The sequence below is a fragment of the Anolis carolinensis genome, chromosome 1, assembly GCF_035594765.1.
Source record: "Anolis carolinensis isolate JA03-04 chromosome 1, rAnoCar3.1.pri, whole genome shotgun sequence".
Taxonomy (NCBI): Eukaryota; Metazoa; Chordata; class Lepidosauria; order Squamata; family Dactyloidae; genus Anolis; species Anolis carolinensis.
Window position 1 is genome coordinate 179330265 of NC_085841.1, and position 15157 is coordinate 179345421.

The 15157-nt window shown below is 44.9% G+C and overlaps 2 protein-coding genes across 2 annotated transcripts in view; one reads left to right on the top strand and one right to left on the bottom strand.

Annotated features, from left to right (window-relative positions):
- atic (5-aminoimidazole-4-carboxamide ribonucleotide formyltransferase/IMP cyclohydrolase) overlaps positions 1–15157 on the bottom strand; it is a 53252-nt gene that overhangs the window by 1430 nt on the left and 36665 nt on the right. The window contains exon 14 of the mRNA XM_003215135.4: positions 1571–1753. Coding sequence (XP_003215183.1) covers positions 1571–1753 — 183 coding nt within the window. The remainder of the gene's footprint in view (positions 1–1570; positions 1754–15157) is intronic.
- LOC134293427 (uncharacterized) lies at positions 6533–11811 on the top strand. The gene is made up of 2 exons (XM_062960941.1): positions 6533–8303; positions 11532–11811. The coding sequence occupies exons 1-2, from the start codon at positions 6756–6758 to the stop codon at positions 11571–11573; spliced, it is 1590 nt and encodes a 529-aa protein (XP_062817011.1). The 5' UTR covers positions 6533–6755; the 3' UTR covers positions 11574–11811.

Sequence of the window (15157 nt, forward strand, 5' to 3'; positions counted from 1 at the left end):
TGGGTCCCCAGATGCTTTGGCCTTCAGCTCCCAGAAATCCTAACAGCTGGTAAACTGGCTGGGATTTCTGGGAATTGTAAGCCAAAACACCTGGGGGCCACAGGTTGAGAACCACTGGCTTCAGGCAACTACCACAAGGATTAACAAAACAAGATTTGAGTAAGAATACTTTGAGAGACACTTGGAAAAGAAGAGGAGAGGGAAGGAAAAACTATTTAAAAGCCTCCTTTGTTTCAAGATTTTTTGATGCCAGCACAACAGATGGAAAGGCTGACTTTCTTCTATAGAAACAAGGCTGTCATAGTGTAAGGAAACTGAATAAAATGGTGCTGGTCAGGATGCAGCATTAGAAATTACTGGGCACAGTCCGTAGTGAGAGGAAACAGTCCGAAGGATTTGAGAGGGCTACAACACCTATTGGTGTCACTTTTTTCCCTTTGAAGAGATCATGCTGAAGAAGTTAAAACATTAGAATTTGAATTGATTATTGAGAATAATGTTTTAAAAATCCCTATTTACTCAAATCTAATGCTCACCTTTTTGGCTAAATTATCTTGCCAAAATGAGGGTGTGCATTAGATTCGCATAATACATTAACCTTCATGGTAAGCCAAAGCAAAAGGAGAAGGTGCTTCAGGAGTGCCTGGAACTCCTATTTGAGCGATGTCATCTCAAAGTTATTTGTCATGGCTCAATGCTATGTGATCCTGGGATTTATAGCTTGGTGAGGCACTCAAGACCTTGTCCAATAACATCCCCCATGATTCCATAGCATTGGACCAAGGCAGTTACAATGGATCCATTCTACAGCATAGATTCACCCCAAGAATTTCTTTTGCATTGCTGGAAGCTTTGGTGTCCTTTGTTTTAAAAGAGGAATTTGAGGCAGACAGCAACTGTAATGGCCAAATTACAAAGAGTGCACTTCTTGCCACTGCGCATTACATTCGGCAGCAAATGCTTTTTCTGGTTTCAGGATTTTGAAAATTGAGGTGTGCATTAGATTTGATGATACATTAGACTTGAGTAAATACGGCAAACTAAACCACTCTGTCAGAAATTCGCACATCACAAAGCATTTCAGCAAGTCTGACTGGATCCGCAAGACGAACTAATTCTGCATTAATGGCATTCAATAGTGGGCCATGATCTTATTTTGTTCTGGCTTAAATTACTCAAGGTTTTCCATAAGACCTTATAACTTTTAGAATCCCATGCCTAATTGGGGAATTTTAGGAGATAAAATCTTTTTGCTTCAGACTAGCCTTCAGCTTTCCAACCAAAGCCAAACTGGGTAGCAGTTTGTGGACAGTGTTGTCCAAGAAAGTAACTTTTCCCAGCTCTGATCCAGATTAACCAGCTGGAACACCAGTATATGCTCAGTTACAAAGTGACATCTCCTTTCTTTCATTTTGTATGAGAAACCTCTGAAGAACACAAGAATAAACTCAATGGGTCCAATCCGGAGAGCCTTGACATACTCCGTTCCCCACTTATTTCCAACAGGGTTAATTAAGAGAATAAGAGTATATGATTCTCGGGCACATTTAGCCCTTGTCCCATCACTTACCTCCCCAATAGTCCCAGTGACATATTGGTCAATAGCATTGGAGATCTCAGCTCTTTTGACTCCAGCTTTGAACTTCATGGAGAGCACACGGGGGTGATGTCTGAGCCACCAGTGGTTTGCCTTGTCTCCGGCCAGGCGGGTGCAGTGTATCCGGGATTGCTGCCCTGCCCCAATGCCAACCACCTAAAATACACAGGTGCCCTATCATTAAAAAGCATATCAGACACTTTTCTGTGTATTTTTTTCCAAAACTACACCATCAAAGTCTAATATCAAACAAACCATATTTCCTGATATTTACCAACTCACCAACAAGCCCCTTATGAATCCCTCCTTCTTGCAACGATGTATTTTGGCCAATTACTAGCAAATCAGTAGGTGCCAAAAACAGGCAAGAAAAATATTGGCAGCTTTTGACACATTTAGTGAGCAAACAAGTAGATTCTTTATGCTTTTTATTCAATCATCCCTGGAATAAGCCAAGGCAGAAGAGAGCATACAAGCGGTGAGAGTTTCTAGGCATCCAGCCGGTGTTGGGAAATAAATTACACTGGGGAGTTTAGGGCAAGACTTACTTACAAAGTGAAGTTCTCCAGCCAGAGGGGAAATTTACAGAGAATATTACAGCTGTCTGACTTTCCGGTAGCACTACAAATTTTACTAAAAACTGTCAGAAGAGGCAGTTAACACAGATGTTAAAGCGGCCCGACACAGCAATTCTGGTGGAGCAGTTAAGAATTCATTAGACTAGAGGGAACTCACTGCAGCTTTGAAAGTCTGGAAGACGCTGGCGCCCACATCACCTCTCCAAAAAGGAATGACTAAACTTTGCCTACGAATCTGATCTCATGCATATTTACTTGGACGTAAAAAGTCTCGACGCACTGAAGAGCATTTATTCCCTGAAAGTAAGTGTGCTTTAGGATTACATCCTCAGGCTCCTTACCTTCCAATAATGATGGACAAGAGTTCAGCTATCATCAAACTTATCCACGTGTGCAAAATAATATACAGGAAAATAGTCAAAGATTAGGTTCACAGGCATTCCAGAAAAATGCACATATAAACATCTAACTTAAATTGCGGAATTTCTGTTGGTACAAGAATCAACACAGAAAGAAAAAAATGCCGCAGAGCTTGGACATCAGGAGAAAGAAAGGACGGACAAAAGTTTCAAGGAGAGATAATAGAATATAAATGAAATAAATATAAATATAAATGAAATAAATGAATATCAAAGTCCAAACTGCTTTGGGACCAACTCACTTTCTTCAAGGCTTTTTAGCTGTATGTGTAAATAAAAAACACCTTTTCATACCAAATAGAGCTAGAAAATCACTGACTACAATGAAACTGAAAGGCTGGCCGGATGCTGCCACTGCAGCTAGACACAGTTCGATATCTATAAAGTATGTTTATCAAAATATTCCTGGTCAGGCAAAAGACATTCAGTCACTAATTATTGTCTTCCTCGCAGAGTCACTGAAATTGGGCACGGCCAAAGTTTCTGACTGAATTGCCTTTAATCAACCCACAAATTAAAATAAAGGCTTCATGCTTCTTTTTATATCAATTCTACAAGTGAGAAATCTTGAGGGAGAAATGGTGGCAACTAATCAAGGAACCTAACATTCATTCAGTTGTCTGTGAAGGAAAGTTCTGAAGCAACTCCCGGGTGGTAAAACTATCAATCGCAAAACTAGCAAATTCAAAGAGCACGGGACCAGGTGAGAACAAGACTTATGTGTGAAGTTTGGACAGTAATCTCTTTTCAGCATCCAGAAACACAGTTGTTTTTCCTTTCAACTTGTCTAAGATGGTGTTACATTTTCCAAAAAGTTCTAGAAAACAACCTCTTTTAAAAACTTATTTCACAGGTAGCTTGGCAAACAATTTAGAAGAGGCCTAAAGTAAAATATACATGGGAAAAGGGACAGTTTACATACTATTTCCCTCCTCTACAACCACTCACATGGAAATATATATAGATTGAAATCCTGGCAAATATCAATACAATTAATAGATATTTCCTTTTCCATTTTTTCCAAGATGTTGTTGAAGGCTTTCATAGCCGGAATCACAGGGTTGTTGTGTGTTTTCTGGGCTGTATGGCCATGTTCCAGAAGTATACTCTCCTGATGTTTCGCCCACATCTATGGCAAGGCATCCTCAGAGGCTGTCATATACCTCACAACCTCTGAGGATGCCTGCCATAGATGTGGGCAAAATGTCAGGAGAGAATACTTCCGGAACATGGCCATACAGCCCGGAAAACACACAATAGCCCTATTTTCCCCCCCAAGATTTGCAGTTACAGAAATGACATTTTTTTTATCCACAGATGTAAGATGCAATCCCTAGGACCACCAGGACTTCCTAGTGGTGACTAAAAGAGTCTTGTCTCTCCCACCACAATGGCTTCGGTAAAGTGACAACAGGAAGAGAGAGAAGTGAGAAATGTTTTTCATGCTCATTGGGCATTTTTCTTGCTTTCATCCAATTAAGAATTTTAAAGAAAAAGGCATCAGCCAGGAAAAGACAAATTGCTTGTTAAGTTTATAAGACTTGGCCACTGCCTCAATCTTTCCGACTTGGACAGGGCTGACAGACACTAAAGCCATAAGTGAGAATGAAAGAAATGAATCATTGGCAATCTCACTCCTGCAAGGACTTTAGCTCTTGCCAGAATCACAAGGGGAAATAAACAGGATCCTCTCCATACTGAAAGGGAATGAAAAACCTGGATTTGTGCTTTTTCTTTTCCAGCCAGCCAAGAATCAGCTTGCAGGTAACAAGTTAGCAATTGGCATTGCGTAATGTTACACTTGTTTAATATACCTCCAGGGTTTCACATGGAATGGATAGGGTAACATCCCATACCCCAGGAAGAAATCTTTCCTATGAACTCACAGGAATCCAGTCCTAAGAAACATACACCACACCACAGGTGGCAGCCACAGTGATATCTTGAGTTAAGACAGTGGTTCTCAACCTGTGGGTCCCCAGATGTTTTGGCCTTCAATTACCAAAAATCCTAATAGCTGGTAAACTGGCTGGGATTTCTGGGAGTTATAGGCTAAAACACCTGGGGACCCACAGGTTGAGAACCACTGAGTTAAGAGTTTAATTCGTTCCGTGACTGCGCTCTTAACTCAATTCACTCTTATCTCAAAGATAACTTTCCCATTGAAATACTATTAATCCACTCCGCCCCTCTGAACACCCACAATTTTGGTTACATGTTCTTAAATAAGAAAATGTACTTTAAAAATAACGAATAATGTATGTGTAAGTCCACATTCACATGGAACAATTAAAAAGAAAGATCAACTTTAAAATGGCATAAGCACAAAGTTGTGGCAAGGAAGCACAAAGTGAAGAGACAAAAGCATCTTTTTTCATTCTGTACTAATTTCATCCTCCCTCCCTCTCTTTCTCTCTTCATGAAGCCAAACATGCAAGGAATAAAAACCATACAAAATCATCAAACCCAAGGTTTCTCAAAGAGGAAAAGAGCACAACAGACAACAATCTTGCAAAGTAGATGTTTTGTTCAGCCCATGGTTGTGCCTGCTCCCCAAGTCACTAAGGAAGTAGATCATGGGATTTCTGGCCCTGCAAGCCAACATGAGATTTTATGTCCTGAAAATGAACAGTCTGTGTCTCCAGCAGTTAGTGAAAGACACATTCCAGAGGGGCCCAGATGCCACTGAGGAGCCATCCTCTAGGGAAACAAGGTCAGAGGCTGAAATGAGGTCAGAGGATGAAATCCCAGGTGGAGAGGATAATGAGTTTTGTAGATAGGACACTTAGCTTTTGTAAACTTCATGTTGCCCAACAGAATCTCCTAAGGTCACAGTGCTTGTTACAGAAAAAGTCTTAATCACAGTGGTACTCAACCTGTGGGACCCCAGATGTTTTGGCCTTCAACTCCCAGAAATCCTAATAGCTGGTAAACTGCCTGGGATTTTTGGAGTTGTAGGCCAAAACACCTTGGGACCCACAGGTTGAGGACCACTGTTTTATCAGGAAGTCAGTGAAAAGCCATGATTTTATGTATATATTAGAGAGGCTGGGGTTTTTTGCCAACCAGTCTGATCAATGTTGGTAATCAAGACAACAGCTCGTCACGTTCGAGTCAAGCCTGCTAAGAGAATTCTAGTTCCATGTCTTTGTTCATGTTTCATGATTCCAAGTTTGAAGGATTGTTCCTGAATTTTTGTATTGAATTTTATGCTGCCTTGTATTCTTGGTTCATCTGTATTCCTGTGTTGGATGAAAAATATCACTTGGAAAGCTTGTTGAAATGAGTAAAATTAAGCTTTTCGGCATAGTGTTTGAGGATTGGACTCTGACTGTGGAGACCAGAGTCTGGAGTCACTCTCTCTCAGCCTCAGGCAAAGCAAAACATCAACGGCATGTGTTTATAAACAAATATTTTGAAATTAGTCCACGGCAAACTTTTAGTGCTCAGGCAGCCTCATCCCATGAATGTTTATTTGGAGACAAATTGCACATTAGTACAGTGGTAATTACCTACTGGAGAATAGTGGTACTTGGTGCCCCTGGTGGCGCAGCGGATTGAACCGCTGAGCTGCTGAACTTGCTGACCGAAAGGTCAGCCGTTCAAATCTGGAGAGCAGGGCGAGCTCCCACTGTTAGTCCCAGCTTCTGCCAACCTAGCTGTTCAAAAATATGCAAATGTGAGTAGATCAATAGGTACCGCTTCTGTGGGTAAGTAACAATGATCCATGCTGTCATGCCATCCACATGACCTAGGAAACGTCTACGGACAATGCCGCCTCTTTGGTTAGAAATGGAGATGAGCACCAATCCTCAGAGTTGGACATGACTAGACTTAATGTCAGGGGAAAACCTTTACCTTTTACTCTCATTTGGTATACTGAGATGCACAAGAACAGGATATGCCCCTAACAACTACAGAAGGGAAACAAGGTATATCCACTGCTGTCAGAACCCTGCTACTAGAGCCTGGATGTGGCTCTGAGTTTCAGGGTCACTGACATTGATAAGACACCTGCGTCCCAGGACTCGGAGGAGAAACGGCTGATGGACTTGGCGGGGAATTTGCGCGGGGTTTTACTGAGCGGGAAGAGACTGTTCAAATGAGGGGGAGGGTATATAAAGGAGGGTTGGCCGGAGCCTCCCATTCTTGGCTTTTCTGATGTTCATGTTTCCTACAGTAAAAGTTCCTGGTGATACCACAGAGAGTCTCGTGTGTTCATTCAGGAGCGGCTGTGGTGAGCTGACACTAAGCCAAGAATACGGACACCATCCCGCTGTAGCGGTGAGGTGTAACATGCAAGTGGAGGATGAAGAGCTCTTGGGCGCCGGAGGAGGAAGGTCGGAAAGGGCCACTCCCGAGACGGACGCTGAGTTCCACCAGCTGGCGGCCCTGGCGTCATCCACCGCTTATGCCCAGCCAAATGGGGTAACCCAGAGGCGCGGAGTGGTGCGGGGAGATAGCACCGGAGGAGAGGAAGGTTCACCTTCCCCAGGCCCGCAAAAGATGGTGTTTCTGGAGGAGAGGATGTCGGCGATGGAGACCACCCTGGCAGTGATGTCGAGGGCGATGGAGCGCCTGGCGGTTTTGGCGGAGCCGGAGCGAGGAAGGGAACTCCGGGCTAGCTCAATGTGGGACGTGAGCATGGGAAGCAGCCAGGGCTTTGCAGACCTCCCAGCACCGAAGGGAAGGGAAATGCGAAAGGAGCCCGGTGCCCGGCCCAAGATCCAAACGAGCCTGACGCGGGTGGAGGAGAGTGACGACGAAGGGGAAAAGCCTCCGAGAATCCCGGCTACGCTCCCAACTGAGACCCTGGTGCCCCTGGCGAATGCCGGGCGTGGCACAGGACAAAGGGAAGCAGCAGCGGGGCCCACTGGCCCGCAAGGGGGCTTGCGACGGGCGGAGAATTGGGGATTGCCACCACAGGGACCCCTACCGAGACGAGAGGAACTAAGGATCGAGTTTGGGGGAGAGTCCTCTGAACTGGATTTTTTCCTGACCACGGTGAGGGGCTATATGGAGGACAATGCCCACACTTTTAGAACGGAATCCAGCCGGGTACGGGCCATTGGTGCAGTGTTGAAGAGGGGAGCGGCCAGCTGGTACGTTCAACTACACGCGCGGCGCGACCCATGTCTGGGGTCACTCCGACGCTTTATGGGGGCCCTGGAGACCCGTTTCCGAGATCCACTGGAGCAGATCCGGGCGAGGGAGGAGTTGAAGACCGTCTCCCAGGGGCAGAGGTCGGTATCTGAGTATGCGGAGGAGTTCCAATGCCTCGCTGAAAAGGTGCCGGAATGGTCTGCAGTGACAAAGATAGAACTCTTCAAAGAGGGGCTCAGGCGGGAGATCCTCTCCTGGGCGGTGCATCGTGATGAGCCTGACACACTGCGCGGATGGATTCAGCTGGCGGGGCGCATCGAGACATCGCTGGCCCAGGCGAGGAGGCACCGAGGAGGGCTACAGCAGCGGCCGCAGATGAAAGAGGGGAGCCGGAAGGAGGGATCAACCCCAGCCGGGAGGAGAACGGAGCCGACAGGGAACGTGAGCACCAGCAGGAGGGGCTGCTTCGTGTGCGGCCGTTTGGGCCACAGGGCTGCCGAGTGCTGGCAGAGAAAAGGGGAAGGCGGAGGCCCGCCCAAACCAAGAGCCGTGGCAGGGAAACGCGCCGAGGAAGAACCACCGATGAGGCACCACTCGGGGGGGTTGGTAAGTCAGGACAAAGCCATGATAGTGGTCCCCATTCAGCTGGAAAGTGGCAGCAAACAAGCAACCTGCAAAGCATTTGTGGATTGTGGATGTTCCAGGAACATCATCTCCCCTGAATTAGCCGAGGGATTGGGATGCGAAAGAACGAACCTAGAATCCCCAATAGCTTTTTCGCAGTTGGACGGATCCACAGCATCGGGATCATTAGCTAAGTACAGTGCCGAAGATGTAAAGTGTAAGATAGGGAGTTGGGAAGGAAAGGTGTCATTTGTGATATCACAAATAGCCAGCTATAATGTTATACTAGGCATGCCATGGCTGGGGCAGGCCAACCCGCAAATCAACTGGGAGGATAAGAGCATGATCTTCAGGATGAAGTTGGAAGGAGGGAGCCAGGAAGTGGAAAGGGAGCCGGGGAAAAGGGGGGAGGAAGACTCTATCAGGATAGCAGAACTGGCAGATAAATTACCCCCAGAGTATCGGGATTTTGTGGACGTATTTGATGAGAAGGAAGCAGACAGTTTCCCACCGAAGCGGAGAGTTGAAGTGAAGATAGAGCTAGTCCCAGGAGCAGAGCTTCCTAAGGCAAAAATATACCCAATGTCGGCTAGGGAAAAGGAGGAACTGAGAAAATACATTGATAAAAACCTAGCGAGGGGTTTCATAGAGCCTTCAAATTCCCCTCTAGGGGCGCCTGTGTTGTTCAGGCGCAAAAAGGACCAAACGCTGAGGCTCTGCATTGACTACAGGGGCCTGAATGCAATCAGTTCTGGAAATAAATACCCCCTACCTTTAGTGAAGGACTTGATCGCCCAGTTATCGGAGGGACAGATATTCACTAAATTGGACTTAATTGAAGCGTACCATAAATTGCAGATTAAACCAGAGGACAGGTGGAAGACGGCCTTCTCCTGTGCATTCGGATTATTCAACTATCGTGTGCTCCCTTTCGGTTTGTGCGGCGGAGGCGCCGCGTTCATGCAATTAATCAACGAAGTGTTGCATCCATTGTTGTACAAGGGAGTCTTTGTTTTTTTAGATGACATATTGTTAGTATCTCGGACTAAGGAGCAACACATAGAACTAGTCAGGGAAGTCCTGCAAAAGTTGAGAGAAGCAAAACTGTATGCGAAGCTTGCCAAGTGCGAGTTCAATAAAGACCAGATAGACTTTCTGGGGTATAGGATTTCCTCCCAGGGAGTGGCGATGGACCCTGCGAAGGTAGAAGACGTGAGGGGGTGGGAAGCCCCCAAAACACGGAAGCAGCTGCAATCCTTCCTAGGGTTCGCAAACTTCTATAGAACATTTATCAAGGACTTTGCGCGCCTCACTTTGCCATTAACGGATTTGTTAAAGACTAAAGGTAGGGGAGAAACAGCCAAAGTGAAGGCCCCAGGGGCCAAACTGACCTGGACAATAGAATGCCAGGAAGCTTTCGAAGCCCTTAAAAAGCGTTTTACTGAGGAGCCTGTCCTACAGCACCCTGATATGTCTAAAGCCTTTGTATTACATTGCGATGCGTCAGACCGGGCATATGGGGCAGTTCTGCTACAGAAAGACGAGGGGGGGAACCTGAAGCCATGTGGCTATCTGTCAAAAAAGTTTAGCGATACAGAAAAAAACTGGCCGATTTGGGAGAGAGAAGCCTTAGCGATTCTAAAAGCACTAGAGTGCTGGAGACACTTTCTGGAAGGAAGTGGAACACCGTTTGAGGTGTGGACTGACCATAGAAATTTACAGTATCTAAGATCCCCTCGTAAACTATCAGCGAAGCAAATTAGATGGGCCCAATATTTCAGCCGTTTTGATTTCAGACTCAGATTCTTCCAGGGGAAACATAATATACTCGCTGACGCTCTCTCTCGGATGCCTCAGCACGGGGGAGGAATTCAGGAATCTGAAGGGAGTATTTTTCTTGATAAGCAATGGGGCCTGGCAGTACTAACTCGAGCACAAGCGGCCAAAGAAAACAAACGTACTGCCATTTCCACGGGGGGAGGAGAAATATGGGAGGAAGAGTTGAAGCGAGCGTATGGAATGGACAAATGGTTACAAACAAACAAAGAAAAGGGAGAATTGTGTGGGGATTTGGTGTTTGTAAATAAGAAATTGTATATTCCTGAATGTTTAAGACGAGAAATGTTAAGGAAGTACCATGATAACAAGGGTGCGGGTCATCTAGGCCCCACCAGGACTATTAAACTGTTGGCCAAACAATGCTGGTGGCCCGGAATGAGGAAAGACGCCAGGGGATACGTCACGCAGTGTGAATTATGTGCAGAGGGAAAAACACCACCGGGGAAGCCCCAGGGGCTATTGCAGAAGGTGGTGGAGCCCATGAGGCCATGGGAATGCGTAGCCATGGATTTTGTAGGCGAACTACCCCCCAGCAGAGGCCACAGATACATTTGGACAATATTGGACCTATTCTCAAAACAGGCACACTTTGTGGCTCTGCCAAAACTCCCTTCAGCTGAAAAACTTGCTGATTTGTATGTGAAGCATGTATATCGCCTACATGGGTGTCCCGACAAGATAATTAGTGACCGGGGAGTCCAATTTACTGCAAAATTTTGGGGAAAATTCTTACAGCTGTTAGGAGCAGAAAGGAACCTGAGCTCGGCCTTTCATCCCGCGACCAACGGGGGGGTCGAACGTACCCAACAGACACTGTGCCAATTCTTAAGGATGTACACCAATTATAGACAGGATGATTGGGCGGACCTTCTTCCGTTTGCTGAGATGGCTTTTAACGGGGCTGTACATTCGGCCACAGGTCGTGCCCCATTCGAAATAGTATACGGACAGGAGGTGGCACCTTTCCCCAGGCTACCCGAGTGGAAGGAAGGGGAGGGCCAGACCGACGAGGAATGGCCGGCCAAAATCAAGCAAGGGTGGCAAACCGTGGTAGAGGCATTGCGGGAAACACAAAAGAAGTACAAGCTCTTTGCGGATCGTAGGCGCCGAGAGGGGGACAAATTGGGCGAAGGAGATCTGGTTTGGCTGAGCACAAAAAACCTGAAATTGGGGTTCCCATCCAAGAAATTGGCTCCACGCTATATAGGGCCATTCAGGGTAGCAAAAAGAATAAACGAAGTGACCTATGAGCTGAGGCTACCAAAGGACCTAGGAAAGGTACACCCGGTATTCCATTGCAGCCTGTTAAAAAAGTATAAAGGAACTCTGGACAGCGGAGAACAAAAGTTGTGTTTAATCTTTTCCTTCCAGGACGAAGGGGAGGAGGACGCCATGTCAGAACCCTGCTACTAGAGCCTGGATGTGGCTCTGAGTTTCAGGGTCACTGACATTGATAAGACACCTGCGTCCCAGGACTCGGAGGAGAAACGGCTGATGGACTTGGCGGGGAATTTGCGCGGGGTTTTACTGAGCGGGAAGAGACTGTTCAAATGAGGGGGAGGGTATATAAAGGAGGGTTGGCCGGAGCCTCCCATTCTTGGCTTTTCTGATGTTCATGTTTCCTACAGTAAAAGTTCCTGGTGATACCACAGAGAGTCTCGTGTGTTCATTCAGGAGCGGCTGTGGTGAGCTGACACTGCTATTAAATAAAAGCAGGTCAAAACCCAATTACTGGCCCTTTCACAATTCACAAGTAGAATATGCTCCATGACAACCACATTTTCATTTATACAAAACAAGTCTTTTCTAGGCATTTTCTAGGTCCTCCAGTGCAATTCTGACGTACTGTTGGGACAGAAGGTCTTCATTTCAATAGGGTTTGCTATTGTTCATGGTTTCGCATATCCACTCAAAACATGGGAATGTATCTCCACAGAGATATGGGGGAGTCATCTATATATATAAAAGAGTGATGGCATCACGGCGACTCACAAAACAACAAAAGTACAGGCCCCCCAACCTCGAAATTTGACAACACAACCCATCATCCATGCCTCTAGGTTGATACAACAAAAAGAAAAGAAAAATAAAGTCCTAATTAGAGGGAGAGCAATAATTTTTTTTATCCAATTGCTGCCAGTTTAGAGGGCTAATCTCTGCCCACTTGGTTGCCTAGCAACCAAGGGACAGCCAGGGTTCAGTTAGGGGACAGGCAGATTTAGGCCTAATTTAGGCTTCTTCCACAGATTATCTAATTTGCACTGGATTATATGGCAGTGTAGACACAAGGCCCTTCCACACAGCTAAATAACCCATTTATAATCTTATATTATCTGCTTTGCACTGGATTATCTTGACTCCACACTACCATATAATCCACTTCAGTGTGCATTTTATACAGCTGTGAAGAAGGGGCCTCATATAATCCAGTTCTAGGCAGATAATATAAGATTATCAATATACAGTAGAGTCTCACTTATCCAACATAAACAGGCCGGCAGGATAAGTGAATATGTTGGATAATAAGAAGGGATTCAGGAAAAGCCGATTAAACATCAAATTAGGTAATCGTTATACAAATTATGCACCAAAACATCATATTATACAACAAATTTGACAGAAAAAGTAGTTCCATGCGCAGTAATGCTATGTAGTAATTACAGTAGAGTCTCACTTATCCAACACTCGCTTATCCAACGTTCTGGATTATCCAACGCATTTTTGTAGTCAATGCTTTCAATATATCGTGATATTTTGGTGCTAAATTCATAAATCCAGTAATTTCTACATAGAATTACTGCGTATTGAACTACTTTTTCTTCCAAATTTGTTGTCTAACATGATGTTTTGGTCCTTAATTTGTGAAATCATAACTTAATTTGATGTTTAATAGGCTTATCCTTAATCCCTCCTTATTATCCAACATATTCGCTTATCCAACGTTCTGCCGGCCCGTTTATGTTGGATAAGTGAGACTCTACTGTACTATATTTACAAATTTACCACGAAAATATCACAATGAATTTAAAACACTGACTACAAAAACATTGATTATGAAAAGACAGACTGCGTTGGATAATCCAGAACATTGTATAAGCGAATGTTGGATAAGTGAGATTCTACTTTAATATGAAGTAATTACTGGGATAGAATAATGCAGAACAATATAATCTCTAAAACCAGGACAGTAAATAAACAGGGGAATTCCATACAGGAAATAATCAGGGCCAGCTAACACCTCCCAGCAAAGTATTCCCATCATCAAAGTCTGGCAAATCCTCTGTTTTCTGAGGGCCACAGACAGTAGAAGCACATAAAATATTGCAAACAACACCACTCTGAAAACAAGGGAATTCCAGACAGGAAACAATCAGGGCCAGCTAACACCTCCCAACAAAAAATTCACTCAGGGAGGAAACAGCCAGGCTTTAAAGCTGCAAGGCCATTACATCCTAATCATTTTTCCTAATTGCAGCATTCATACTTGCCTCCAACAGACAAAAAAAACCCAGAAATATTGTATATTCACAACCTTTAGGAAATGATATCCCCTTATGGCACAGCGTGTTAAAGCACTGAGCTGCTGAACTTCTGGACCGAAAGGCCGCAGGTTTGAATTGGGGGAGCGGAGAGAGCCCCCACTGTTAGCCCCAGCTTCTGCCAACCCAGAAGTTCAAAAACATGCAAATGTGAGTGCATCAATAGGTACTGCTCCGGCGGGAAGGTAACGCCGCTCCATGCAGTCATCCCACATGACCTTGGAGGAGTCTATGGACAACGCCGGCTTTTTGGCTTAGAAATGGAGATGAGCACCAACCCCCAGAGTCAGACATGACTGGACTTAACGTCAGGGGAAAACCTTTACCCTAACTACCACCAATTCCTCAATACTTTATTTCCCATACCACCAGACTTTGCCACAGCAACGCGTGGCCGGGTACAGCTAGTACTTTATATTGCTACAAGGGTTGAATGAAAAGTAATGCCTCCACCTTCGTTACTTGGGTTTGGATGCGAATATTTTAATAAATCAAACGCAGAAATAATCCTTAGAATGTGCTCTTTAACTACCACTATTCACTTTTCCACATAATCATCAGTCAATTGGATACATTTATGCCAACAATGAACAAGTTTTCTGAAGCTGTCACAGAAGAAGTCGACACTGTTACCGTAACCAGCGTCTCACAGTACCCATCGTGCACAGATCTTCCGATAGCCAAGCAAAGCAATAATGTGACTCACATGTTCTTGTGAAATGCCAATTATGCTTGAAATTTCTCTCTGAGTGATACAACGATTGTCCTGAATCAATCTGTCAACCTTTTGCTTGTGAAACTCGGTGGTTGCTATCACAGGATGTCTGACTCTTTGCTTGTCATGCAAGTCAGATGTTCCCACCTCAACATCTTTAAACTTACTTGTACAACAACGCACTGTACTCACATCCACACAATCACCATAAACAGCTTGCATTCTCTGATGAATCTCCTTTGGGGTGACACCTTCTGCTGTCAAGAATTCAGTGACTGCACGTTGCTTAAGTCTCATTGACTGACCGTCTGCTCAGGGTTCCATACTTCACACTTTAACAACACAACCATTCAATGCTAAGGCTTCCCTCCAAATGGCATTGTACACTTGTCTACTGAACAAGTCAGTACCTGTCGCATACCAGTACTGCCATCTGTTGAGGAGTTATGAAGGTGGAGGCATTACTTTTCATTCAACCCTCGTACAATTCCATTTTAACTGTCACGGCTGCAACCTATGGGACCCTGAGACTGTTCATTGAGGGCCCACTGGAATCAGAACAAATTATCCCCAGGAGGATTCTACAAGATGCAGCCATGGTTATTAAGGGATAATCACAGTGTTATATTTCTGTGGCGTGAAAGCCCCCTTTAAAAGTTGTCTTTGCTTATTCTGGGTGCAGCTCTGAGCCTAGAATATTCACTGTGCTTAAAGCTCCTAAACATTTATATTGCTTACTATAT